The sequence below is a fragment of the Gadus macrocephalus genome, chromosome 1 (genome assembly GCF_031168955.1).
Source record: "Gadus macrocephalus chromosome 1, ASM3116895v1".
NCBI lineage: Eukaryota > Metazoa > Chordata > Actinopteri > Gadiformes > Gadidae > Gadus > Gadus macrocephalus.
This window is the reverse complement of record NC_082382.1, coordinates 13,123,673-13,149,349: the sequence shown is the minus strand read 5'-3', so window position 1 is coordinate 13,149,349 and position 25,677 is coordinate 13,123,673. Positions and strand designations below refer to the sequence as shown.

Genomic DNA, 25,677 nt, shown 5'->3' with positions numbered 1-25,677 from the left:
CCTATTCTCTCCTCAATCATTACCCACCGTACCACTCATTCTAAGGATTCGACATGTTTGTATGTGTATACGTAAAGATCTATTTATATTTATACAGACATACACAGACATATAGGCATATGTCTGAATATAAATGTATACATGTATGCTTACTTATCTGGTATATAGATGGTTTTAAAATGTATGTAAAGTGCGTGCCATTGTTTTTATTATTAATATACATATATATATTAAGGTGGAACAATAAGAGGGCGTTTAACTGATGGATGGTTACCTCAAACAGAGCCATGTTCTTGCCATCGTATTGCTGGCTTTTCTCCATGTCACTGGCCATACTGCTGTTGATGAAGGGACTGCTCTCCTTAGGATTGCCATCTGCTGGAAGAGATGGGAACACTTGACTCTGCTTCTTTTTACAGACACAGTTCACATGCACCTAACACATTGAGACAAATGAACTAAACCCATAAAATGGGACCAGCTTGTGAGTTTATGTTTGGGATTTTATGATCCTCAACTGTGCTTTTAAATGAAATGGAGATTTTCTATAGTGAACACACACACACACACACACACACACACACACACACACACACACACACACACACACACACACACACACACACACACACACACACACACACACACACACACAACACACACACACACACACACACACACACACACACACACACACACACACACACACACACACACACACACACACACACACACACACACACACACCTGGCCTCAAATTAACCATGGTGGATAAAGGCATGTGGGGACTGGCCAAACCCCACAATCGATTCCGTCCACACGCCAAAATAAGCTGCAACAACATAAACCTTGAGACCTCATGCAGACCTTAAAAGCATAAATTAGGATAAACATTTACTAAACAACGGGGGACTGCTGTGATTGGCACAAAGGCAGATTGTGAGGTTCTGTTCAAGGCAGAAACTGGCTATATATTTGGTACCACAAGGTGGGAGAAAAACTCTACTTTTCAACTGTTGAACAACACAACAAACACAGACAGTTGCAATCTGTTCCCTAGGTTACAGTGGGATCACACTAAACACCAATCTTAACAGCAAAATAAATGCAAACCAATTCCTCTCATGCAACATAATACTAACCATATAAAATAACTGTTACATGTAAATGTTCTGATGTTTGAAGTCGCACAAGGATTTGAGTATTAGTATAGTATTGTAGGTAAGGATTTTATGAAGCCATAATTTCTGCACAGAATTGAAAATATCTATGCTATCATAGATCTGTATTCTGAAGAAGCAGAACATATTTAGCTTCTTGTGGAGGGTGGTGTTAACGTTAAGACTGCCGTACTGCCTGAAGTGATGCAAATATAACCTCAAACTCCAGGGGCCCTATCTTGCATCCGCCAGTGACTTAATCACTGGCGCATGTGTCGTTGCTAGTTTGCTACTGGCGCAGAGCGTCCTTTCCCTCCTGCGCCACGCGTCGGTAAAATTGGGAATGATCTTGCGCCCCAGGGGGGCGGCTTGGCGAAAGGAGGAGGCGTGTTCTGGCGCAAACGTTCCCTGGTGCTATTTTGCCGTTTCAGAAACCACTTGCGCCACAAACCAGGAAATACCTGGTTTAAAGTCAGTAGCGCGTTGTTCAGATGCTATTTTAAGGGCGCATGCATAATGTTGCTTGTGCACCGCACATACACTTTGCTTCTCTCATCTACCTAGCCACACATTCTTGGTAAATTATTAGTTGAAGAACAGCTGATACAGCGGTAATAAGTAGTACTATTAAATCAATGCATCTGCAAACACCGTACAGCAAACACATATTTTCTTGACACAGACATCGTGTACATGCCCATAACTTTTAGGATTGATGAGTATTTGATCGTGAGAAATATACGTATATCATTAAATATCATTAAATAGAACCACATTAAATAGGACTCAGTATTTGAAGTTGTGGAAGAAAACCTTATTCCATGTGTGAATTAGGCCATATTATTTGTCCATAAACTGAGCCATTTGAAGTTTGAAATTCATCTGTCTCATCGGAGACTGCAGACGCGCCGTCAAAATATCAACCCTTCAGATTAAAATGCGCTCATGGCTCTTAAAGGGGATGCGAGCTGGCACTCTCATTGGTTTGTTGCACGTTACGCCCAAACCACACCTACGGGTAATTAGGCTACTTCAGACCAACCCTTTTTAGATTTGCGCCGGGCGCAAGAGTCATTTTTCGCTCCGGTAAACTAGCGACATCGCCATAGAACCGCCCACAAAGCTACTTGCGCTTGCCGCTTCTCACTTGCGTTTCAGACCGTTAAAATAGGGCCCCAGATGTCAATATCTCTTTTTTGAGCAATCTCATAGCAGATAACATATCATAATATAAAACATTTAAGTGTATTCTTTATTTTTTTATGCGCCCAACAACCTGGATATTCGGTAATCCACAATCATTTTCAGAATCCTAACATAATTCCTCTTTCAGCTTTCGGCTAAGAGTAAATTCACTTTGAATATCGAATAATGTTTAGGTAGTGCTTTGTAGGCGATATGTGTGTGTGTGTGTGTGTGTGTGTGTGTGTGTGTGTTTGTGTGTGCTTGCGCATACGTGTATGTCTGTGCTTGAGTGTGTGTGTGTGTGTGTGTGTGTGTGTGTGTGTGTGTGTGTGTGTGTGTGTGTGTGTGTGTGTGTGTGTTTGCATGAAATATACGTTGAATATTCTAGAGAGAGAGAGAGATTCAGAGGATTAGCAGAGCCAAATAAGCTCTGTGTGCATGGCTTCTGCGCTGACCTTTGCCTGCTGCCTGCCGGCCCGTCGTGCACAGCTCCTCATGTCAGTGCCCTCCCACTTATGACGGGGCTGTCTGCCACTGCAGCTCCACATGTGCCTTCCCGTCTACCGTCCATTGTGTAAAGATGCCCATAGGAGTTTAGCAATAAATCAACATTCATTAACATATCATCTAGAATGAAACACAGCAGCCACAGGAGGGAAATGTAATGCTTTCAACTACTGTACACAGATGTTAAGGTGGCGGGCATTGGTGTAAAGTTCATTAGCTCAACACCTTCCACACACTTCTCAAGTTTTACACGGTTTGGCCCACATTTACAGAACCACTGATGCCTATCTGATGAGGTTTGACAGCAGCGGTTAAATATTTAGGAGGACAAGCAACGGTTCATTGACTATTGGAATGGGCTCAAATCAATGAAAACAACCATATACCTTGGCTACTAGTGTGCTGGATAGGCCAGGTATTGTACAAATCTTTGTGGGATTTTGTACGTATCCGTTACATATCTTTCACAGCCATGCCACTGAGGGAGTCCTTCTCCACAAATTCACCGAACCCAAATATTACATTCAAACAGATCAATGTTCACAATCATTACAGTCATAAGAGGCCCCAACAAAAAGTCTAAAAATAAAAGTCAGGAAGTCAAACTCAGACTCAATGAAACCAAGATTCAATAGACTTATTCAACTTAGAAATCCTCTAAGTCATTCTCCATTCTAATGCCCTGTAAGAGCTTCACTGTGACTGGTTCTGGCAGGACATGACATCATGCCTTGACCTTAGTGCTTGGTGTGTCTTGGCTCTTCCTTTGGAGCGACTCGTCCGTGGGTTCAAAGGAGATGAGCATTTGTCTGCTGGGATTAATGAAACTCTTTGAAATGAAATGATCCATGGCAAATTGGCAGCTTCAAATAGTGGTTTCAAAACAGGAAACTAGTGAAATAGAAAATAATCAAGGAAAGAAAAGTACGCAACAACTCACAACACACACCAACACATACACACAGGCACACGCACACACAGGCACACGCACACACAGGCACGATCACAGGAAGATAGGAGAAGTCTGATCTGTTGGGTCTCGGTGAGCAGATGAGCAGGAATGTGCAGTGGAGCAGACACAGGCACGGAGGATCAGGGCTCAGGATCAACGTCGGGACATGAGGATAACACTGGTTAGCCGCTTAATAGCATTGTAAAGAATAGGTACACGCATCCAGATCAACCCTCCCCACGGCTACAGCAGCACAGCAAAGGCCTGGCTGTGACTTGGTCCAAACAACACAGATAAAGCAAGGGGCGGGCCGTTTGGGGCAGATTGTACCCTTGACGTGTCAGGGCTATTACAAAATGGACAGTTTATACTGGCTTTTAAAAGCTTAATAGGACAGGCTCAGGGAGATTATCCTACAGCTGCTGGAGGCCACTGAACCACCAAAACATTATTGGATGGTGGATGGTGGGCAAACCAAAGCTCAACAGAACTCGCTTCCACCGCCCACAACGACTGAGGTCAGCCCTGCGCTGGAGGAGACCAGGTTAATAATTGTCATTGCCATTACCATTACCATTTATTTCCATTTGAGGACATGCACTCAAATATGAAACAAAACAGTTTGCCATATTTTACATTGAATATGTTTTACTGATTATATTCCGTTGTTTAATGATCTCGACAAATACTTCACGGCTGTTCCTTCCTCACAGCATTTGTAATTCATGCTTTAATAAGGCTGTTCTCAGACAGAGAGAATGATGTTAATTAAATCAATACATGGGCTCTAAAACGCTGCATAAATCACACATGACCGATGATGAAGAGCACATGTAGCACTCCCATCCGTCCTGGAGATGTAGGACTTGAGATCACAAAAACAGACTGGGCTTGTTTCATCAACATGCTCTGTTCATTTAGTGCTCTGATCAAAGAACCCTTGGCTTCCCCCGGTTTTTGTATTGTCTTCTAGCAGATATTTGTCCTTACAGTCTTCCATCCTTCTTGAGGTCATGCAGACTTGTGAGTCCGGGGTTAAGTAGAAGTTTGACGGTTAATACACCTAAATGCTCTCGTCTGGGCCACAGATGTATTCATCATGTCTTTTGTTCTCTTTATCTTCTCTCTACTTGGCATTCAGGAGGGTGTCTCGCTGTGAACAGCCATCCTTCCAGCTGAGATGAAACACATCTCGTTTTGAAAGCTATGCTATCCTTTTTTTGGACAGCGAAGACAGGTAATGAGAGGTCGGCAAAGACAAATGTGAGCCAGGAAAGACGAAAAAAAAAAGAAAGTCTTGCAAATCATATATTCAGCAGCTAGAGTTTGAGGGCAGAGGAGCTCCGTTCTGGATGAACGCAACGTTCCACTTTCTTTCGCATTTCGACCAATCATGTTGCGAGTGAGGGAAAATGATAATGTCTCTATTGAAAGCAACCATCAAATTTGTGATAGTGGGAAAATTCATCTCTGATCCAGAGCAGTATGGTACTAAAACGATTGCATCGTTTTCCCATTCTCTGGAACCCTCCTTGGCCAACTGCGAAAGCAAACTCTGGTGCCAGCACTGCTTAACGAAACGTTTGATTTAGAAGACAAGGGAAAACATCCTGTCCAGACACCTACGTCAATGTCAACACCTCTGGAGTATACTGTGTGTGTGAGAGAAAGAGCGTTCATACACTGGTTGGTGGAGACTGTCAAAAACATAGGATTTATTTTGTAAGTTTTATGTATTTGAGAATGGATACAGAATGTTTCAAAACTTTACATTTCTAACAAACTAGAGAGGTGTAAAAGTAAAGGCAGAATTTTATATTATTTGTCATTGTACAGCTAAAACTATAACTATTTAAAACTAAAATGGCATCTGGTAATTTTTTAATAATCCTGTGTTTTTTTTCTTAATCCAGCTCCTCCCAAAGCGCCATGTTATGAAAGATTAGTGTTCTTCTTTTTGAGGCTTTGGTAATAAAGCAAACCAGTACAGAAGGGAAATGAGGCAGCCTCTGCCCATTTCAAATATTACAAAAAAGTATGTATATATATGTATATATATATATATATACAGTATATATATATATATATATATATATATATATATGTATATATATATATATATATATATATATATATATATATATATATATACAGTATATATATATATATATATATATTATGCAGTGCATTGCATCACAGACATTAGTTTGAACCCCTGTACTTTCTCTGCTCACATCATCACATCCTCCATCTTTGTCTGCCACAGGCCAATCTGGAAAAGTTTAAAACGTGAAGGCACATAAGAGAGAGAGTCATCAGCATGTTAACTCAACTGTGTCTGGCACCACTAAATAATGTGGACCAAAACGACATAATAAATATGTCAAGAACATGCTCCCAAATAACCTCGGGCGGTGGTGGTCTGAAACCAACCCAGTCATATAATCTTAGCTAAGCTGTTTATAGATGGACTACATTTTTACAAAGAGTGCTTTGGCACAAGAACTAAACAGACTGATGAAACACTACAAGGGATTCATGACTTTTTCCTCAGTCCAAAGAACATCGTCACCATCTGAACTTGGTCTAAAGTTGAACATCTAACGGTGGCAACCTCACCAGGCTGCACACATGTGGAGAAGAACGCCAGGGGAGTGGAGAAGGAAACATTTAAGAAATGGGACACTGTCTGCGTCTTTGTGCAAATCCCACCAAACAAGGTCCTGCCGCCCAAAAAACCTCTCCCCGGGGGCATGGCAGACATGATTCCCGTGTTAAGAGTCAACACGGCTCTGAGTGGGAAAAGGGAAACGAAAGATCAAATCCAGCGACTGATCCAGCTTTGATCACAGCACACTGGAGCGCGACCAAGCCACGCTTATGACAGCCACAACTAATTAAAGAGATGGTCCCAGCAAATAGAGCGTCCGCACTATGAAACTTGTGAACTTGAGAAGAAAGAACAAAACAAGTTATAAATGTCATAGTCTTATTATTCCTTCTTTGAAGTGATCATTTCCTTTCATACTACAACGTTATAAAATAGCTAAATATAAGAGACAACTGAGCGCTGTCTAATAGAGGAGAAGAGATGAGGAAGCAGGGATTGAATCATCTCAAATCTCAGACAACTGGGGTGAAAGAGAACAAGACGATTGAGTTAAGATAGAAGGATAAGCATATATAGAGTGTGCTCTATTTACTTAGCTACTTGTCCTCCTGGGAAAAGTAGCTGAACACACCAAAGCTAAAGCGAAGGGCGCATCTGAGGGCGCAAGCGTAAAGTGTGTCCACTTTCATAGCATTCCGATGTTAATCAATGAGCACTCCCACACCACAGGTGTAGCTGGAGCATGGGGTCTATTTAATGCCGCCTCTGTCTGCCATTTTTTAAGCAAATTTATTTTTCAGATAGTCAATTGAAATGGCCTTGATTGAGTTCACATGGAATTGAATATTCCCCCTGTGTGATGAAGAACGGAAGAAAGTTCAGCTTCTGTTTGTGCTCTGTAGCCGTGGTGTGTGGGGGGCTTTAGCCCATGCTTTGACATGGAGAGGATTTGATCAGTTTAATTTAACAACTGACCCCTTATCCCTACGTCACGTGTACCGTTGCTCTGATTGGTTCTAGGTCTATCCAATTGCTGCCAGCTGCATTTTGTTCTGCGCCTGTTGATAACGGCCCTTGGAAATTGAAAAATAACCGAAAGGTTTGAGACTATTATACGCATTTGCGTATAATAGATGTGAGGCTACAACTTAGGATCAGCATGTGAACGATGCAATAATGATATAGGTACAAACAGTATCAACATCAAGTCTCCACACATCATGGGCCCTCTAGTGCCTCAGAACTCTCACACTCCAAACCCTGCTTGTTTGATTGTAGCTGAGAGCGCTGTGCTGCCATGTGGTTCATATTTGATGTCGTTTAATCTTTGTATTTGAAACATTATCCTCTTTCTATAAATGCCCGTTATTGTTTTGGGTATGGATTATGCAGCGAGGTCATGTCGAAGTTGTTTCGAGATTTTTTCTCATCACAATGCATCACAACAGAGCAAAGCCGTAAATCAGAGAACTTCAGAGAAATTACTAGCAAGCCTTTAATATTAAAACCCCTTTATGATATTAAAAGCTTTGCCTTATATTATATAATGCATGTGTTCGTCTGCGATGACATAATCTCAGTCGCTCTACACAAGTTACATAAACACTGCTCGTTTTGTACTAGGACTGACAGCTCCGCACAGAAGCAAAACATAACAACATGCTTGAGTGAGTTTGTGAGTGAAGTCATGAATTAAGCAAGGATACGTATATTGTAGTAGTGGTAGTAAAACATAATGAATCAGGCCTATAAGGGCGTTGTGTCTATAGCCCCAGCAGAAGTCTGGTTGGCATATCGGTCAGCGGTACACCAGTAGATTTGGGTTTTTATTAGAAACACATTTCCCTGAAACCAAACCACATGTCATCATAAAAATGAAACCGTAAAAAGGTGGAAAGGGCTATGCCCTAGCGATTCCTCCCCTCTGTTCCTCTGTTGAATCAAGCAAATTGCTTCAGAATCGAGCACACCTGGAAGCAACAACAGCTGGCGAAGAGATTAGGGTTGATGGAGACACAGGGAGTCTGGGGGGTTAAAGGGCAGACAGACAAGAGTTGCTTTCATCCAATAACGTTGTCCCTTAAGGAGTTGTATAAAACAGGAAAAATGGTTATCCTGGGATTGAACAGCCCTTCATCATGGTTGATGAATAACATCGAGCAGCCATTGGTCAGAGGGGGGTCTCTCAAGGGCCATGCAGAGGACACAAATCAGTTCCTGCATTACTATTAAAGCAGTGGAAGGTAGACCTACTTTGAACTGAGCAGCTAAAATATTTTAGCAAAAGCAGTTTTTACTGGCACACAAGATGTGATGATATGACTTTTATTTTACATAATTGTTTACTTTATTACACTTTAAGATAACGATTAAAAATAAATAAATATTTATTTTATAATTTATTATGTCAACGAGTGAGTGTGAATGTGTGAACATGGCCCATCAGCGCAGCATTAATCTCTCCCAGTCCAAATGCCCTCTATGGCCTGGTCCAGAGCCATCTGCCCCCAGTGTAGCTGTGACCTACTACTCCAAAAACACAAGGACAGGCAGGAAGCTAGCAGCATCTGCCGCCAACAACACCAGCCCCACCGACACCGGCCCCCACAACTTCAAACACATGCCGGCAGTCTGATTGGGCGGAATTTATACAAAATGGCTGCTGTGGTTGTACCACGATGAAGATGTTTGTGGTATTAAGTAATTAGGCAAATTAAATGTGCGGATGGAAAATAGGTTTTTCACAGGGGGTAACATTAGCTAATGACTATTTAGAAAGCGCAGATGTTTTAGAATGAGAAAACAATGATGAGAGGTGCTTTCATTAACGACTACATTTACAACAGAGAAGCTTATATTTTCTGTACTATAACTCACTACTATAACTGTGATGCTGAAATCAGTTGTAGAGCCTTGGGCGCTGTATTACTGGTGTGCAGGAAATGCAAAAACCTACGAACAAATATCAAATAGTACTTTTTAATTTTGCACATTTATTTCTAATATTGGAATTGCTTCACACTGAGTCCGCACCTTGTTTGGAGTTGGATCTTCATAATTTAACGTAACAAAAAAAACATATTAGTTCCATTTTAAAGAACTTATGTACATAACAAATGCATTATTCATCCAATGGCAGGTATCCCAGTGAAAGAAGTGAACTATCAACGGGGCAGTGATGAGGTGAACAAACAAGCTCTAATTTACAGAACTTGGGACGACGCTGATTGGATTGACGTCTTTATATTTTCACGTGCAGTGAAAGTGTGTTCCTAGACTCTACTGGAACGGCGTGTACCCCATACTCTAAACACCCTGGAGGACAACAAATGATTACGTAATTACTTAATTTAGTTTAATTTAAATTTACGTGATGTAATGTTTACTCTGCGGTGGCATTGTTTAATTTAATTTATGCAAACAATGAGCTTGCTTTAGTTCATTCAGCTGAGTTGTGGGAACAGAGTGAATTTGAAGTGGAAGATCATTGGCTAGCTTTATTTTGCCGGAGGTGAGAGGACTTTGATCGTTTCTGATGTAACAACAAGAATGTGAAATCCTATGTTTATTTATTCCAAATTTCATCAGAGTAGTTCTGATTCATTGATTTGATTCAGTGCTTTATTTTTTATTGCTTGGCAAATGGCCATCAAAACATCAGCCCGGACTTTCCAATCAAAACATAAACTGAACTTAATACGTTGTTCATTATCAGTTCATGCTGTGTTTAGTTGTTTGGGAACTAAACAACAAAACAACAGAATAGGTGGTTTGTATGCGTCGTCTAGAACGACAGAGGAAACAGCAATACATCACGTATGCAAGCTCGTAGCCAGCTATAAGGTCACCAAGGTCCGGGCCTCGGAATCTAAACATAAATGTATAAAACATCTGCGGTTGAGAACTTCTCGGAGATGAGGGAATGCTTGATTAAGTTTAGACTTGTTACTTTGTTGCCACACATCTGGTGGTGCATGCGCGAGTCAGGAATGCCTATCGTTGTCATGGTGATTCATGTTGATGCAGCTTTCATGTAGTTTGAATAAATGTTTTTGCGTCAGCTGAGCGATTGTGTTCAGTACCATTTTATATATATACAAAATGGAAACATTCCTAGTGATGACATCTATACTTCTTTGGGAGGGATTAGAAGGATACAATGGAAGTTCATGTTCGCTTTGCCTCCCCTGAGATAATTTTGACAATGATTAATGATAAACATGAATATCGCTGATGGATAATGTTCTTCCAATGAACGCTTAGATTTTCGAGTGACACTTGGATGCCCTTTATTCTTCTCTTTGCTTTGGACTAGTTCAATGTGTTTTTGTGGGGCCACCTGGAAGTTTAGGTTTGCTTTGGTTCTTCCTGGAAATCCACTCCAAAGCTTTCTTCATCAGGTTAATCCTGACAAATGAATGTTGTTGAAGCTGAATGCATCAATAAAATAGGAACTGGGCCATTGGACCCATCAACCAGGGTGTGCCGTGGCATCGCTCTTTAAACCTAGAGTCTCTGCTAAATGGGGGCCGTTCACAGCGGAATAACCCCACCCTAAGGGCCACGGTTCAGTGTGGGGGTCAGCCAGGCCCTGGATCAAGGTTGTCAAGTCTCTGGGCAGTAGGTCCCTCCATCTCCAAAACTGCCTTTTGCACAACATTCTGATTGATAGGGTCTCGCAGGCCACACTCCATAGAGGCTTCGTCAAACCATTTTTCTGCAAGCACTAGAAATACAATTCCCGGATATTTCCTGGGACCCAGGGGAACATGTGTATGGATTTTGGCACCTCTGCACATCTTGAAAGGGCACCAAAAGGGGAATGACCTATACCCCCCCCCCCCCCCCCCCCCAACGGGCCTTGAAAAATATGTAAAACATGCATACTGGGCCTCAGTAATAAACCTGTCTTAAGGCGTGTGAAGACTGCTGGCCTATGGACACGTTTTTCATATACATGGTCAAAAGGGGCCCGCATCACGTTATGACCTTATGAGATATTGAAAGGTTCCTGTGCATTTCGCTCATATTTTTTTATTTTTGAGATAAAGGTCTGATTATCAGATATAGCTGTGGATTGGTAAACTGTAGGTGGCGGAGGGATTCTTGCTCAAAATCTCATAGTAGGCCGTGGCTTGAGAGGTCACAAGACGGAGCATTTTTGGAGGCTTTTGTAGTTCCTTCCTCAAGGGCTAGTGCCCCCAAATGTATGATCTTACTTTTCTCTGAGGCCCTCTTTCAACAAAGAGAGTCCCCAGGTCTCTTGCTCACTCCAAGGTTCCTTGACCCCTAGGCCACCTAATAATTACACAACTTCCTGTAGGGCTAGATGTATAGTATATGATCTACTATTTTAGCAAACCTTATTGCCCTGATTCATATAAAAGAGACTACCTCGTCTTTATCTTACTCCCAAGTCATTCTGTGCCCCCGTGAATAGTGAGTGTGCATCACTTCCTGTAGGTCTACGACCCCACATGTAGTGCATTTTAATAGTCTTTTGAAAATCATATTCGTCCTCCTTTTACTTTATTGATGCACTAACACCTGATTATCTTGTACATCAAATGGTAACAAAATGAACCATGGAATGTGTTTTTCGGCAGACGCAAATCAGACATGAACTTCAGGTTTGCACCACAAAAACGTTGTCCTAGTCGGTCCCAAAGTTGAAGAAGAAAATAATTCACCAGTGGGTTACTCGAAAATCTACGTTTTTATTAAAAAGAAAAAGATTTAACAATGGTATTCATTTTCCTGATTATCCTGTTAAACTAAATGTATTTAACAATCTTAAAATGAGGCTTTTTCCAATGAGAATATATACGATTGTCCTGAACCTTGACATACATGACATATTGCTGTTTTCTCGAACAATCAGTATGGGCTAAAATGTATAGGTTGGTTTTGGACAACGCATTCTGTCATCTATGTTGGAGATCACGCTTTGTATTGATTAATAATATTTATTATTAATCAAAGAAGTGTGACTTCTTCACACCATAAAAAATGAAAAACATAAACATTCACTGCAGATAACATAAACACGGGGTTCACTACCCAATGCCTTAAATAAATCCATCCTGGCTCCTACTTAAAGCTGGGGTAGGCCCCCTTGGGAACCAGCCTGAGTTAGCTCGATTTTCCAAAAACATCCCAACTCTCCTCCCTCATGTCTCCCTCCAAATTCCACTCCCCCAAAACATATGACTAGCTCGCTAGGTTTGGCCATAGTTGGGCCTCGCCTTGTGGACAACTCCAGTCTTTCGCTACAGCTAACCTTCAGAAGTGAGAACTGCCCTTGCAGAATGAAAGTAGGGAGATGTCGATTTTATTCCCAGTTTGTAATCCCATTTTCTATGAGATGTTAAGCTTCTGGAACAATCGGGTTTTAGGAGAAAAGCCAAGTCTGGCAGTAAAGGTTTAAAGTCATCTGTCCATCACATAATACATATCGCACAGGATGAACACATATTCATTCCCCCTCTCACACACACACACACACACACACACACACACACACACACACACACACACACACACACACACACACACAAACACACACACTCACACACATGCAAGGTAAACAAGGCTAGAATTGTAGTGAATGGGGGATGTAGAGCGAGGCATAATGTGCCTTGAATGGATGGCCATGAATAACTTCTTGAGAGTCAAAGGTAAGGCTCTCCAGACTCACCGCCAGGCCTTCATTCACAATTGTAAGAAGCCTTTTCACAGTAGCATAAACACATGTGTATCCCATAACTGTTATTATGGATCAGTTCAATTTAGGTATGGCAGTGAAGTATAGACACTAGTCACAACTAGTCAAGTAAATATACATTGATTATGCTGGTGGTGTGACAGACCATAGCTAAAAAAAAATTAACGAACAGGATCTTACTTTACTCTACCATTGACAACCAGTGAAAGGGTCCATTGTAGTTCATTGAACGAATTAGACACAGCACACAGAAACAAGTAAACACACACATATTGCTTATACCATGTGCCACGAGCAAGTGTATCATCTGGCTACATTGTTGATATGAGCATCGAGGACTACGGCTGTGGGCTAAACACGACTCAACATGGCTGTGCCTTGTTGCAGGTGTTCTACTGCAAAATGTGGGTTTGTGCATGAACCTATAAATATGGGCAAGTGCATGGACCGTTTACATGCATTTGTCCCATTAGCCTTCAGCCTGAAAGTTGAAAGTCGACAGTTGATTTCCCATGGACAAAACAAAAAACCTAAAGTAAAATAAAAATGTATACAAGAAAACGTATTTCTCTGCACATCGTTGAAATGTATGAATCCTCTCCTTGAAACATATTTTAAGCATACATGACCAACACACACACACACACACACACACACAGTTGACTGCTTTCGTCACTCACCCTGGCTGTTGGGTCCCCCCTCTCCTTCCTCACAGTCCGTCAGGTTGTTGAGCATCCTCTCTCCCTCTCCTCCTCCTCTTTCTCAGGCTGTGGGAAGCAGAGAGCCCCCTGGAGGTCCAAGCTCACTGCCAGCTGTGTGAGAGCTGCGGCCCAGGCACACCCCTGGGCAGGACGCTCTTTGAACAAATATGCACCTTGTCTCTATTTCAGGTAACTTTTTCTTCCCCTTCTTCTTTCTTCTAAAGACCAAGGGGCAGAAATGAGAGAGAAAGTGTGAGACAGAGGGGGAGAGAGAGAATATTTGCCTCTTGGTCTCTCTCCTTCTCTGCTCTTCCAGGTGTGAAGTGTGTGTGTGTGTCTCTCTCGCTCTCTTGTTGTCTATCTCTCTTCGTCAGGGGCACGGGGCGAGTGAGATGCTGCCGTTGAGGAGTTGGCGATGCTGCGCCCAGGACCACGCTGTCACTGGCTCGCTCTCAGCCCCCTCCGCTCGCTCTAAGCCCGCCGGGTGTGTTCTCATCCTGCATTCAGGAGGCATTATCTCTCTCTATCCACTGCCCTCTGTCTGTCAATCTCTCTCTCTCTACTGCTCTCTCTCTCTCCCTGTAGCTCACTCACTCACACACGTTTTTAATCATCCACCAATTCTTCATGAGATATGGATGGATGAGAAGAGGGGTTAGCAACAGAGGAGGCACATCCAATAGCAAAGTGATGTGTTCCTAGAGCCATTTATCCTCTGATGTTCATCTCAGATGGAAGACGGGGGGAGAGAGATACCATTTCATTACTGCCCATTGTTCCTCTGTCAACTTCTCGGCGTGGGTCCCCTTCTCTTTTGTGCTCTCGTGTATACACAGGCCATTACCTCCAGCAGGGGCTGCGGGCTGCACTTGTGACGTTGAAGTTTATATAAAAATACCAGAAAACACGAGGCCCTTGTGGCGGGTGAGCTCATGCCGGGCTGAACGGCAGTATAGTGGTTGTGCCTGACAGCTTCTCAGCCGCTATTCATTATGTGTTTTACCCATGAGCTAAAAAGTTATATTTATTTTTAATTTGTTTATTATTTAGAAGGATTTCTGAAATTAGATGTTGACGGTATCACTATTAATAGGGGGAACTGGCTTGTAAGCCAGCGGATCAGAGCCCTGGTGCTGGAGGGGTCTGAACATTACATCAAGGGAATAAATGGCCAGGATATTCAACTTGAATTCACACGTTCACAACACATGTATGAAGAAATAAAGGACGGGACGATCGCCGTATGGATTCCACCCTGAGTGAACCTTGTTAAACAGGTCATACATGCATACAAGAGTTGGATGTACCAAATGTCAACTGCGTTTTGCTTAATACAGAACTCAGAAGAAGACAGGAAGGTGGGAGAGAGAGGGGAAGACATGCAGCAAAGGACCACGGGGAGGAATCGAACCCCCGGTTGCTGCAGCATTTTCATTTTTTTATTGACTAATACTGAAAGCTTTCTCAGCAACAGGGGCTATATAAATCATACAAAAATAAAATATAAGTAGCAATAACTTACTTGCACCAGTTAGTTCAAAAAGGGAATAAATAATGCTTAACAATGAAATGGTACCTGTAAAAAAAAACGTGCCGTCAGCCAAGTGGAATAGTTATTATCATCCGTTATATGGATCTTGGAAATCCACATGGAGGAGAGCTGGTGTTCATGGCTTACCATTTGTGCAACATGCAGACCATCTAATGCGCTGTGGTCTAATACGGGGGTTGAAGCTAATCCACAGCAGCACTGTGTCGCTGCCCAATGACAAAGCTTACATTGCCAAAATAAAAACATAAAACCCTAATGGATGTTTAGGTAAGAATAGGATTTTGCATGACTGGAATCCTCCAAATATCAAGGTTTGATTGAACTCAATGCATTAGGTCTGAGAAACCCAGGGTTACACTGGAACGGATCATGTTCTAGTTGGGGAGGTGTGTCCTGATTTAGTCCCTTGGGCTCCGTCAGAGAGAGAGGGAGTTGGCTCACTGCCAGACGCTGGATAGGCAGAGCGCCTGTTGGAGCCATTTTCATCCGGGCCAAGCGGCTTTAGTTCTTAACCCATAGGCTCCAGCGGTCTTCCCATCCTGCCAGCACCCCAACATACGCCCTTCTTTTTGTTAAAACATTAGTTTCATCATAGCATTGAATTATTCAGCAATGACGAGGAAACGTTTCTCAGGTATATCTGATGATAGCTGCATGGTTCTCTTAGGCCCGATTTCCATCCCCCTACTGATAAGCTGATAATATACATACTGTTATCTTACCACTATATATACATAGACACACAAAAACTACTGCTTTTGTAGACGCATATCCAACCCTGGAATAGAGAGTAGGCCTATGCTCAAAATAAGAGGAGGAATCAAAGTACAGCTGGGTTAAGGATTTCACTGACATGACATCTGGGTACACTAAGGGGCAATTTAGATATATTGGCTTGACTAATTTTCTTAATTTCAGGTATTTTTAAGTAGAATAGCCTACATAGAATCAACACAGATAGTCTTGCCAAATCAAAGCTTGATTATTCATGAAGGATCCAGAGAAAATGTAATGCTCCAGTCCAGACTAGATATGAAGAAAGGACATTTATAACCCTTGGGAAGATGTCATAATAACACACTGTAATTGTAAAACCGCTAACCCTAATATACAAGTGATTGTTCTCATTAAAAGGCAATACTCAAGTGGGCGAGTTGAGGCTCTCGACGTTCTGCCTAATAGTCTCACTCTCTGGTGTTATTAATCTGATAATCAATTAATAACCTATGAACCTATTGTTATTAGAATGAATGCGATTTAACACATATAAGAGGTTTCTCGTGAGGTTGAAAAAGATCACAGACAGGATGAGAATCAGAGCCAAGAAGCCTTTCCTAATTAAAAGCTTATGCACAAGGAAAAGAGTGCTACACAGCCACATGTTATCGGAACACACCGCTTTGTCACAGCTCTGTTGCTTTCATTAAAGTCAGTTTCATTTCACACGGACCAACATGTGGTTCATTTTGACAACAAATTCCTGCATTTGATTTAGAAAACGGCTTAAGTTCTAGCAAGACCTCAGTGAATTGTTTCATTTTAAATGTTCTGGCCGCAGAAGACGCAGTACATCTTCATCGGTATATTGATTGGCTGAAGCACGAATTTCACAAGATTATTGTGTGCGGGCTTGCAAACTTTGGGTTCGACAGAGAAACGCTGCAAAAAAAAAGAAAAAAGAAAGCTAGATATGATGCATTCAGAACCACAGCATTATATAGCCTATCAATATTAGATATGTTATTAAATATTTATAAATGATCCTGGAATTGATGTGAATAGGTGTTTAGTAGCAGAATTAATTGGGACCCAATATGCCATCATCTTCATGAGTGCATTTTGCAGCTCTAATCAAACTGGTTGTTGGATGTTTCCGTTTATTTTTTTGTAATAGCTTACTTCTGCACAATCCTCTCAGCGGGCTGACGGTTACGTAGCCGCTGAACAGATCACTGGCACGTCATGGTTTGATTAAAATAATTAATAATGACCTGTCATCGAGTGTTTAAGAGACGGGGGGATTACATACTGTTTAACTATTCATAAAAAATTGTGTTAGGGCTATTTATTCTATATTGGAAAAGTTCCAGACAGCTTTTACGTCATTAGCAGCTTAGTTTAGATGGCAAATACGGATTTCTACCCGTCATAAAACGTAAGCAATGACATATCTAGACTCTAGATTCCGCTAGTAGCCTAAAACTATGTTGCGTGTGGTGTCCGGCGGCGCCCTCACGTTTGTGGTGTTCGCCCGACGTACCATGGCGAGGTGATCTCATCGGTGGCCGTGGTGACCAATAAATATCAGTCAGCATGCGTTTGGTTGAATCCGAGGTTATCCTATTAACAGCTGTAGGTAGATCTGATAAGGTACCGTCTACATAAAAACATATGAACAGTTTCATGTACAGCCAATAAGTGGAAAATGATTTCCCTGCTTATTCGGCCTACTTCCCAATTGGCCGCATGTAGGGATAAGACCACTAACAGTGCCATCTGTCGGCCAGTTTGAATAGGGATCTTAATTATTATACTGTACGAAATGTGAAACAACTTGAACCAAATTATGATATGCCTAGTTACTAGATACCAATTTGGGTTACAAAAGGACTACTAGGCGCTTCTTGTGCCAAAACCAACATTCCTCATCCCATCAGACACATGAAGGCAAACATCTGGCGGTGCAGCATGCTGCAGAATATTCTTCGGCCTTTGACCTCCTTCCCATCTAATTTCCTGTTTGAGTTGACCCATGTTGTCCAGTGATTCGGCTAAACTGCAGGTTGTCCCTAACCATTTGGGATGGAGGGGGGCCTATGTCACGGTCCACGGAGATCACAGCACAACTGCACTCTACGTAGCCTACTCTAGCTATAGGCCTACCCTACATACTACACCGTACGTCTGTCAAATGTGTGTTAGAGAACAAAGGAACGCATCTGTTTAAAGTGATGCCGCACACCTTTGTAATAAAACTAACGTACCACGGTTGGACAAACACCACTGGAGACAGCAGATGTTACCTGCAGGTCATGTGCTTGACTGTGCTTCAGGAAGAAGTAATCTGGCCCGATGTACAACTCTGGGTCTTTCTACCACTGGTATCTCAGACAAAAGCATTCCCCAAGATCATTCACAAGGGGAACGTGAAGGATTTTTTGAGAAATGAATTAACTCTCCCCGCAGTGTGTGGTTTAAAGGTACACCAGTAAATCAATATGTATAATTAAGACTATTAACCGACATATAAATATGGGATTCTCACCCTGGAAGTTTGTATTCTACTCCTGTTTTGGCATGTGTAAAAACAATATTTTGACAAACATATTTTAGAATTACAAAAACTATAGAAGATATAGGTATCAAAAGTGCACTGTAGAAATAAATCAAATTCATAAACATTTGAATCACTTCAAAGCTTTCTTGTTATCCGGCGTCATCGCAAAATAAGCTGTTTTTATGACTTAAATGCCAATGCATGGCCAGGAAATAAAACAACATGTAGTCCTTTTATTAGATTTATATGGCACCTTCATGGCATGGATGGTGGTTAGTGGCTATTACTTTAGCAGTGAGCAGATAAACAGATAACATATGGTGTATGTTATGATGAAATGCTGTTATTTCTTCTTCCCTTTCTGAGCTTTTTCCAGGCCTTGGATGTACTTGCGAGGAATATGATACCGATCTGGAAAAAATTAAATCACCCAACCAATGACAATTATGTGCAATTTGTCGGAACACGTTATGTAAACATTTAAAATCTATGTGCCATGAAGAAAAAACAAATTCCAAACCTAGTAGTAAATTGCCAACTTGCTGAATCTGGTTGCCTTGGATCTGAACCAGAACCTTGTCCTTAGTCCCAGGAACCGGATGCAGCACAGCGCTGGCCTGGACTCTATGCTGCAGGGCAGCTGATACGTCTATGGGGTCCAACCCATACATCTCCAGGTTCTTAATGAGCGTTACCTACAGGGTAATTCAGAAAAACGTCATCAAGGAACACTATAAACAAGTGAGAATTAACAGTTAAACATTGGCGCACTCCCACCTTCTTGTTAGAGCCCCGAGAGGCTACGGTTATGTCGATGGGCTCAATGTGGCCTTTCTTCATAATAGGTTGCTGACCGGCAATTACAAACTGGGAGCACTCCTGCATTTTGCTCAGTGTCCTGTGAACAAATAAGTGGTTCTGTTGGTTCATAACCTTGCATATCGAACTTTTTTGCACTAGGGCAAAAATCATAATCACGATTATTTGTCAATATCGAGATTGGACTTGACTTGGAAACATCATATTTAGGGGTCCGAGCAGCGAAGATGCTTGGTCCCCTATTGTTTCTGTAACGTTTTTTTTTTTTTCTCAAATTCTGTAAAAGTCATACTGCATCCTATACCGTAAATCGAAAACTCTTGAAATTGTCAGGCATGGTTACCAATAACCCCCACTACCTAGAAACCCAAATGTGTGGTACTGCACCCAAAGGTGGCGCTATTGTAAAAAAAATGATGAATTAGGCTTATTTCTCCTCACCAGATTGACATGGATTCAAAGTTCTTTCAGAATATTAATCTCTAGAATCAGATGCATCATGAAACCCTTAGGGTCTTATGCCCTAAAAATGTTTACTTTTCCCACAATTTCATATTAAAGCTAAACATGATAAAAAGATTCACAGGCTACAAAAATAGTCAAAAATACACCAAAATCGCAGAAATTGTTTTATTTAGTTCCATTTGAGAAATATTGGCCAAAAAAGTTCGAGCAGTTAGCCCATTTTTCTTATATGACCATTTTATTATTGTATAAACAAACATACGACTATTATTAGGTGGATACCAATACCCCCCACTACCCATAAACCCAAATTGTGGTACTGCACCTAAAGGTGGTGCTATTTGAAAAAAAATATGAACTAGCCTCATTTCTCCTTACGAGATTGACCTGGACTCAAAATTCTTTCATCATATTAATCTCTAAAATCAGATGCATCTTTTTCACCCTGGTCTTCTGCTCTAAAAATATTTACTTTTCCCACAATTTTATAGAAAAGCCAATGTCCACAGTATCAACCCATTTTGCCTATATGACCATTTTGTTATTGTTTAGCTACCATACGGCTATCATTAGGTGGATACCATTAACAGTGCCAAGACACAGTATGGCATTAAGGGGAATTTCTTCATTAACCATTATTCCTTCATAATTAACTCTGTCATATTTATATTTCTTCCGTTAATGTTCTTGTCCACAAATGTTTAATTTCCCCAGAATTTCAAAGATTTCTCAGGTATATGCTTTGAAGAAAGCCCTAAATTCACTAGAGAAATGTGTGCTTTGAGTTTTCTGGATGTTGTTTGCTTATCAATAGACATTTTGACAATGTGAATGAGGCTGCAGTTCAGGTTTATAAGTGGAACATCTTTCCTAAAAAATGACAATTATATGTTATATTTATGTATCTTCCATTCGTTTGTTCTTGACTTTTAATTTTGCTCGGACCCCGTTAATCACTATATTATATTTATATATATTTTTATTTTTGATTTCTTTATTTTATTTTATTTAAATTTTTATTTTTTACAGTTCCTTTCCTTGAAGTTTAAATATGATTCAATTGAACTAATTTAAAAAAAGGTAAAATAATGATGAGACCAATAAATAATATATTCATTTAAATAGCATAACAAATAAAATACAAACAAATACAATAAAAATAAATACGATCAACTATGTTGTAGTGCACTTTAACAACCTACCCAAAATAAATAAACATAGGGGTTAATAAATAAACCTAATAAATAAATTAAACCAAAATAAATAAGATAAAATATGTTTCCACACTACACCACGTCTGAATTAAGTTGTGGGGACATTAGTTTAGCCCTCAAAAGGTCCCTGCCCGGGGGTACTACTTCTCCAAAAGTACAGGAACTTTAGGGGTGGGGCTTGCACTGCTGAACATCTCTTTATGGTTGCGTTCTGCATTTTCTTTTACAGTTCTCTTATTGCATCTATAGTCGTTCACTAACTACATTAATCTAATTATCACTTTCTGTTATATGTGTTGATCATTCATCTTGATAGCCAATGTTCACTTTCAGTTCAGGACCTAAATACAGGCTGCTTTTGATTACAAGCATTGTGTGCAGTTGTATGGCAACAGTTTTGTTTTGGATACTGTCTTCCTCTGAACGAGCCTACTTTTAGTTATCGACCAGGGAGATAACCTCATAAACCAACGTCTCCAAAACATTGATACATTAAAGTATGCACCATTCGTTTCCAAATATACATTTGGATTAAAAAGCCATCTCCATAATAATTGAATCTTCTAAATCTGAAATTTCGAAGGGATATTTTGATGAAAGTATGGCTCATATTCACTTGCTATATTAGGTTCAGGGTCTATTTCACTGCCGTATCTTATCAGAAAATTCAGCATTTTCGCGTCGTAACTGATGATAATAGACGCGATTTTTCTGTAATTTGAGTGGAAACATGACTTTTCTTTGCTCGAGCCAAACTTAACATGATTGAGAGTGAGTGAGTGTGGGCTTGAAATAGGGTCGATACCCCACTGCTTTAAAAGGAAAGCTGTGCACAGGATTTATAACCTACACAAGTCATTCTTGCGAAATGGAATGCGGCACAATAATCGTTTTATCTTAATTATCTTGTTTTCATAATCGTTTTCATAATCGTTTCATAATCATAAATCGTCAAAACTCATAATTTAAATCAAATTTTGATTAATGGCACAGCCCTATCTTTCATGTCTGCTTTCTTGAGAAAGAGTTAGCGTTGTTATAATTTGTCTTACCTGCTAAAGAGATCGTCCCACTTCAGAATGCTGACCTCGTGGTACTCAGACTTCTCCAACAGACAGTCACATAAAATAGGGTTTATGTGGACATAACTGGAAGGGGTAAAATATACACAAACATACATTTCTGCACCTGGACTTTCCTCAAATAAAGATCCAAAATATATATGTATTAACAACCTCTTACTTTTTGTTATTTTCATCCACCAGCTCGTTCGCTTTGACATACTCTGTTATTATAGTCCTAACTTCACCTGGCTGGAGAACCGTTCCTTTCCTGGGAGAAAAAAAGCAGAGATTTATTTAAACATTGTTTGATAGCAAGGCACAATATATCGCACACAAATCAGAAAATAAAAAGCCCGTCCAGAGAATATGACATTCTAACAGCTGAGGCCCAATGCAAGAATTATTTCATGATATGATGTTCAATAATTCAAGCGTGTGTACAAAGATTTGGCCAACACAATGTTTTCACAAGACACTACAGAATAGAATTGCGATTACACGGCTATGGCATGGCTCTAGATGAGGTCAGAGGACCCAAAAGCCCAACACACCTCTTGTTGGCCTCTCGAAACAGCGGCTCCACGCGTGCCGACACAGAGTACAGAATAGTGATCTCAGGGGGATGGTAAGTCTTCTCGCCATCCTCTGTCATCTGCACAGGGTCCTCCTCCACATGGGGCTCGGCAGGGGCCCGGAAGGAGCGTAGACTATAAACCACGGCCGCATCAACAAAATCAACAGGACAAAGCTCAAAGCATGTGAAGCAGTCACACTTAAGACAAGGCCAAGAAGGTTATGGGCGTGAAACCAAACGGTGATATATTGTTGGAGAGATCTTAGGGGGCTTTGCTCACACTGGGTTCTTCCAGTCCACTTCCACCAGGCTCTCGACTCCTTTGGTCAGCTCCTTCACGCGCACCACCCGATGCTGCTGCTGCATGGTCTGCAGGAACTTTGACAACTGCAAACCAAATGTGCACACACGCGGTCATATACGATGGCCTTTATTACAAAGCGTTTAAATAAACCATCCTGCATTTCAAAGAGGAGTCCTTTCTGAACGCCTACTGAACCTTTTTGTAGCTGGATTTCTTGATGTCCAATTGTTTGCCGCTTGGACTGCAACAAACACAAAAAAATAAAATAAACAACAAATATTCGGTGCGGCGTTGCCGCTATGGTTAAGGTGAACGTCGTTCTCCGAGCCATACCAGCAGGGGAACATGTGGTTACGGAGGAAGGAGCTGGTCAGCAGGGGGAGCTCGGACTTCTTCACCTTGCTCTTGAGGGCGTGCAGGAAACACTGCAGCAGCAGGGCGTCCATCTCGTCTGTGGAAGTGGTTAACGTGGTCAATGCATTTGGAGAGGAGAGAGGGAAAGCCATTCGTTCTTTTATGGGGTAACACGATGAATCATACATAGAGGGTCATGCATATAAATATTTATAAAACGTCCCCTCCTATCATAATAACGATCATAATAATACAAATACTCAGTGTCTGTTATATTGCATATATAAAATGTGACACTTTTCTATTAAATATGTCAATGCAATTCTCATTCAAGACGTGATGCTGTGTGCGTCATGTGCAGGTTCAAGATGCAAATGTGTACCTTTACCTTGAGGAGATATCTGCTCATCTAGGTTAACCTCTTCTTCCTCTTCGTTCTTGTTCTCGCTCTCACACTTGGTCAGTCTGAGTCCTTCCACTTCAGCGCAGGCCTTCTCTGTCTCCTGGTCAACCCCTTGCCCATTAGGACAATCAGATAACTCTCCCACATTTGTCTCTTGCTCCTCACCACCCTCTCCTTCCTCATTATTCTCGTCTCTGTTCAAGACTTCACCTCCAGTCGTTTCAGCATCCGAGATCAAAGCAGGGCACGATTTATCTCCATAAGCCCTGAACAGAGAGAGATATGCCACATGCTTCAGATATTTTGTATTTACTTTGAAACTATTCTATTCACAAGTTCTTACCACAAGTTATCCATGAATGTGTGAAGGACAGACACGCCTCTTCCTTTCATGCCTGCACTGCACATCTCTGCAGTGGACATGGCAGCAATGCCCACAGCCATCGGTGCCCTGGTAACAAGGATGTTCCATGCGATGGAAGAGTCAATGGGACTTAAGTGTGATGACGGACTGAATATGTGTGAGGGTGTGTGGACTTACTCATTGCCTACCACTTTAACAACACAGCACTCGCCCTGTCGTACTTCAGGTAGGCCACAGGAAGGTACTACCACTCCAGGTAGCATCAGATCTACGGATAAGAATAGATGGCCCACAGCCATTGTGTTCATATTGCTGTGATTGCACTGTATTCATTCTTTTTGAAAGTCGTTACAATTGAAAGACTTACCTGCACCTCCAGCTATCTTTTGAATCACAGGTGCCCATGTTGCAAATGATGGCAAAACATTTGGGTATTGCCAAAGCATATACACTAAAATATACATAAAACATTTCAAGATGTTATGCTGTTGGCGACACATTGCTTTAGTTTTCATTAATTCGAACAATCATAGTTCAATCAGTGTTTTACCTGTGGGATAGAGTCGTTTTTCAAGTTCAAAGAACAATGGATTTTTATGAAGAACATAGAGAGTAATTGCATCTCCCTTGTGAGCATAAACCTTAACTACATTAATTTCTTCTTTGTTTGGGACAACTTCCGACAACTCTGACTCCGACAACAAGGGAAAGGCAGTTGATACATCGACTTTAAGCTTTCTCCTAGAGAGGATGGGGAGGAATGACAAAGAAAATAATGAAGAGAAAGATATCTCGATATTTAGATAATTGACATGATATTGAATACCATATCAATTTAAATAAATATTGAGTACGTTAGATATTTTGAATTTAAAAAAATATAATCTGACGCTATAAATACTAACCTGTCTGATCCTTTGATTACTGTGTTGGATTTGACACGAAATGCCTTTGTAAACATATTGGCAAAGGTAAAACAACTATATTTACTTTCACTTATCAAGCACTTAAATTCAATGATTTGTAATTAGCCTAGTTATTAATTAATGGGCAGCTATGAACTGAACTCTCATGTACTAAACGGTGTGCCACAATGCTTAAAAAATGCATTATTATTGTTCGGCACACAATATCAACCGGCAAGAAACTGTGGACTCTCACGCTTTGGTTCCGCCTCTCGTATTATTTTGGTGGTTAAAGCGGAGTCTTATTATATACCGGTTATATGACGGAAACTTGTCACTGGGTCAAAAACGAATTAACTACGAAAGGGACATGTGATCCTGATTCAAAAATACCCCGTATATCACTGCTGAAACTATAGCCATTATTATAATCGGATTAGGCATTCAATTTAAATTAAATTAAATGGGAGCAGCACAGGAAAGAAACATTTTAAGTCTACTTGAATGTATTTTATTGAAGAAACGGTGGCATTCAACCTTAA

General features: G+C 40.9%; 2 protein-coding genes across 4 annotated transcripts in view; both read right to left on the bottom strand.

Moving 5' to 3' along the window:
- Window positions 1–14,393, bottom strand: part of slc12a5b (solute carrier family 12 member 5b) — a 28,746-nt gene extending 14,353 nt beyond the window's left edge. The window contains exons 1-2 of one of the 3 annotated variants that reach the window (XR_009524700.1): window positions 13,820–14,393; window positions 275–378 (exon numbers count right to left, since the gene is read on the bottom strand). Coding sequence is in view for 2 of the 3 variants with exons in the window: in XM_060046191.1 (XP_059902174.1) it covers window positions 275–378; window positions 13,820–13,874 (159 nt within the window). In the remaining variant the exon portion in view is untranslated. The remainder of the gene's footprint in view (window positions 1–274; window positions 379–13,819) is intronic. The other 2 variants (XM_060046191.1, XM_060046192.1) reach the window with 2 other exon arrangements.
- Window positions 14,394–18,882: 4,489 nt separating this feature from the next.
- On the bottom strand, window positions 18,883–25,396 carry eif2d (eukaryotic translation initiation factor 2D). The gene is made up of 15 exons (XM_060046190.1): window positions 25,136–25,396; window positions 24,781–24,971; window positions 24,598–24,681; window positions 24,408–24,498; window positions 24,210–24,317; window positions 23,852–24,132; window positions 23,443–23,560; window positions 23,305–23,350; window positions 23,086–23,192; window positions 22,783–22,938; window positions 22,410–22,499; window positions 22,220–22,315; window positions 19,447–19,567; window positions 19,190–19,364; window positions 18,883–19,080 (listed from the first exon to the last, which is right to left on the bottom strand). Exons 1-15 carry the CDS (start codon window positions 25,189–25,191, stop codon window positions 19,013–19,015), a joined length of 1,788 nt encoding a protein of 595 aa, XP_059902173.1. The 5' UTR covers window positions 25,192–25,396; the 3' UTR covers window positions 18,883–19,012.
- Window positions 25,397–25,677: the final 281 nt, after the last annotated feature.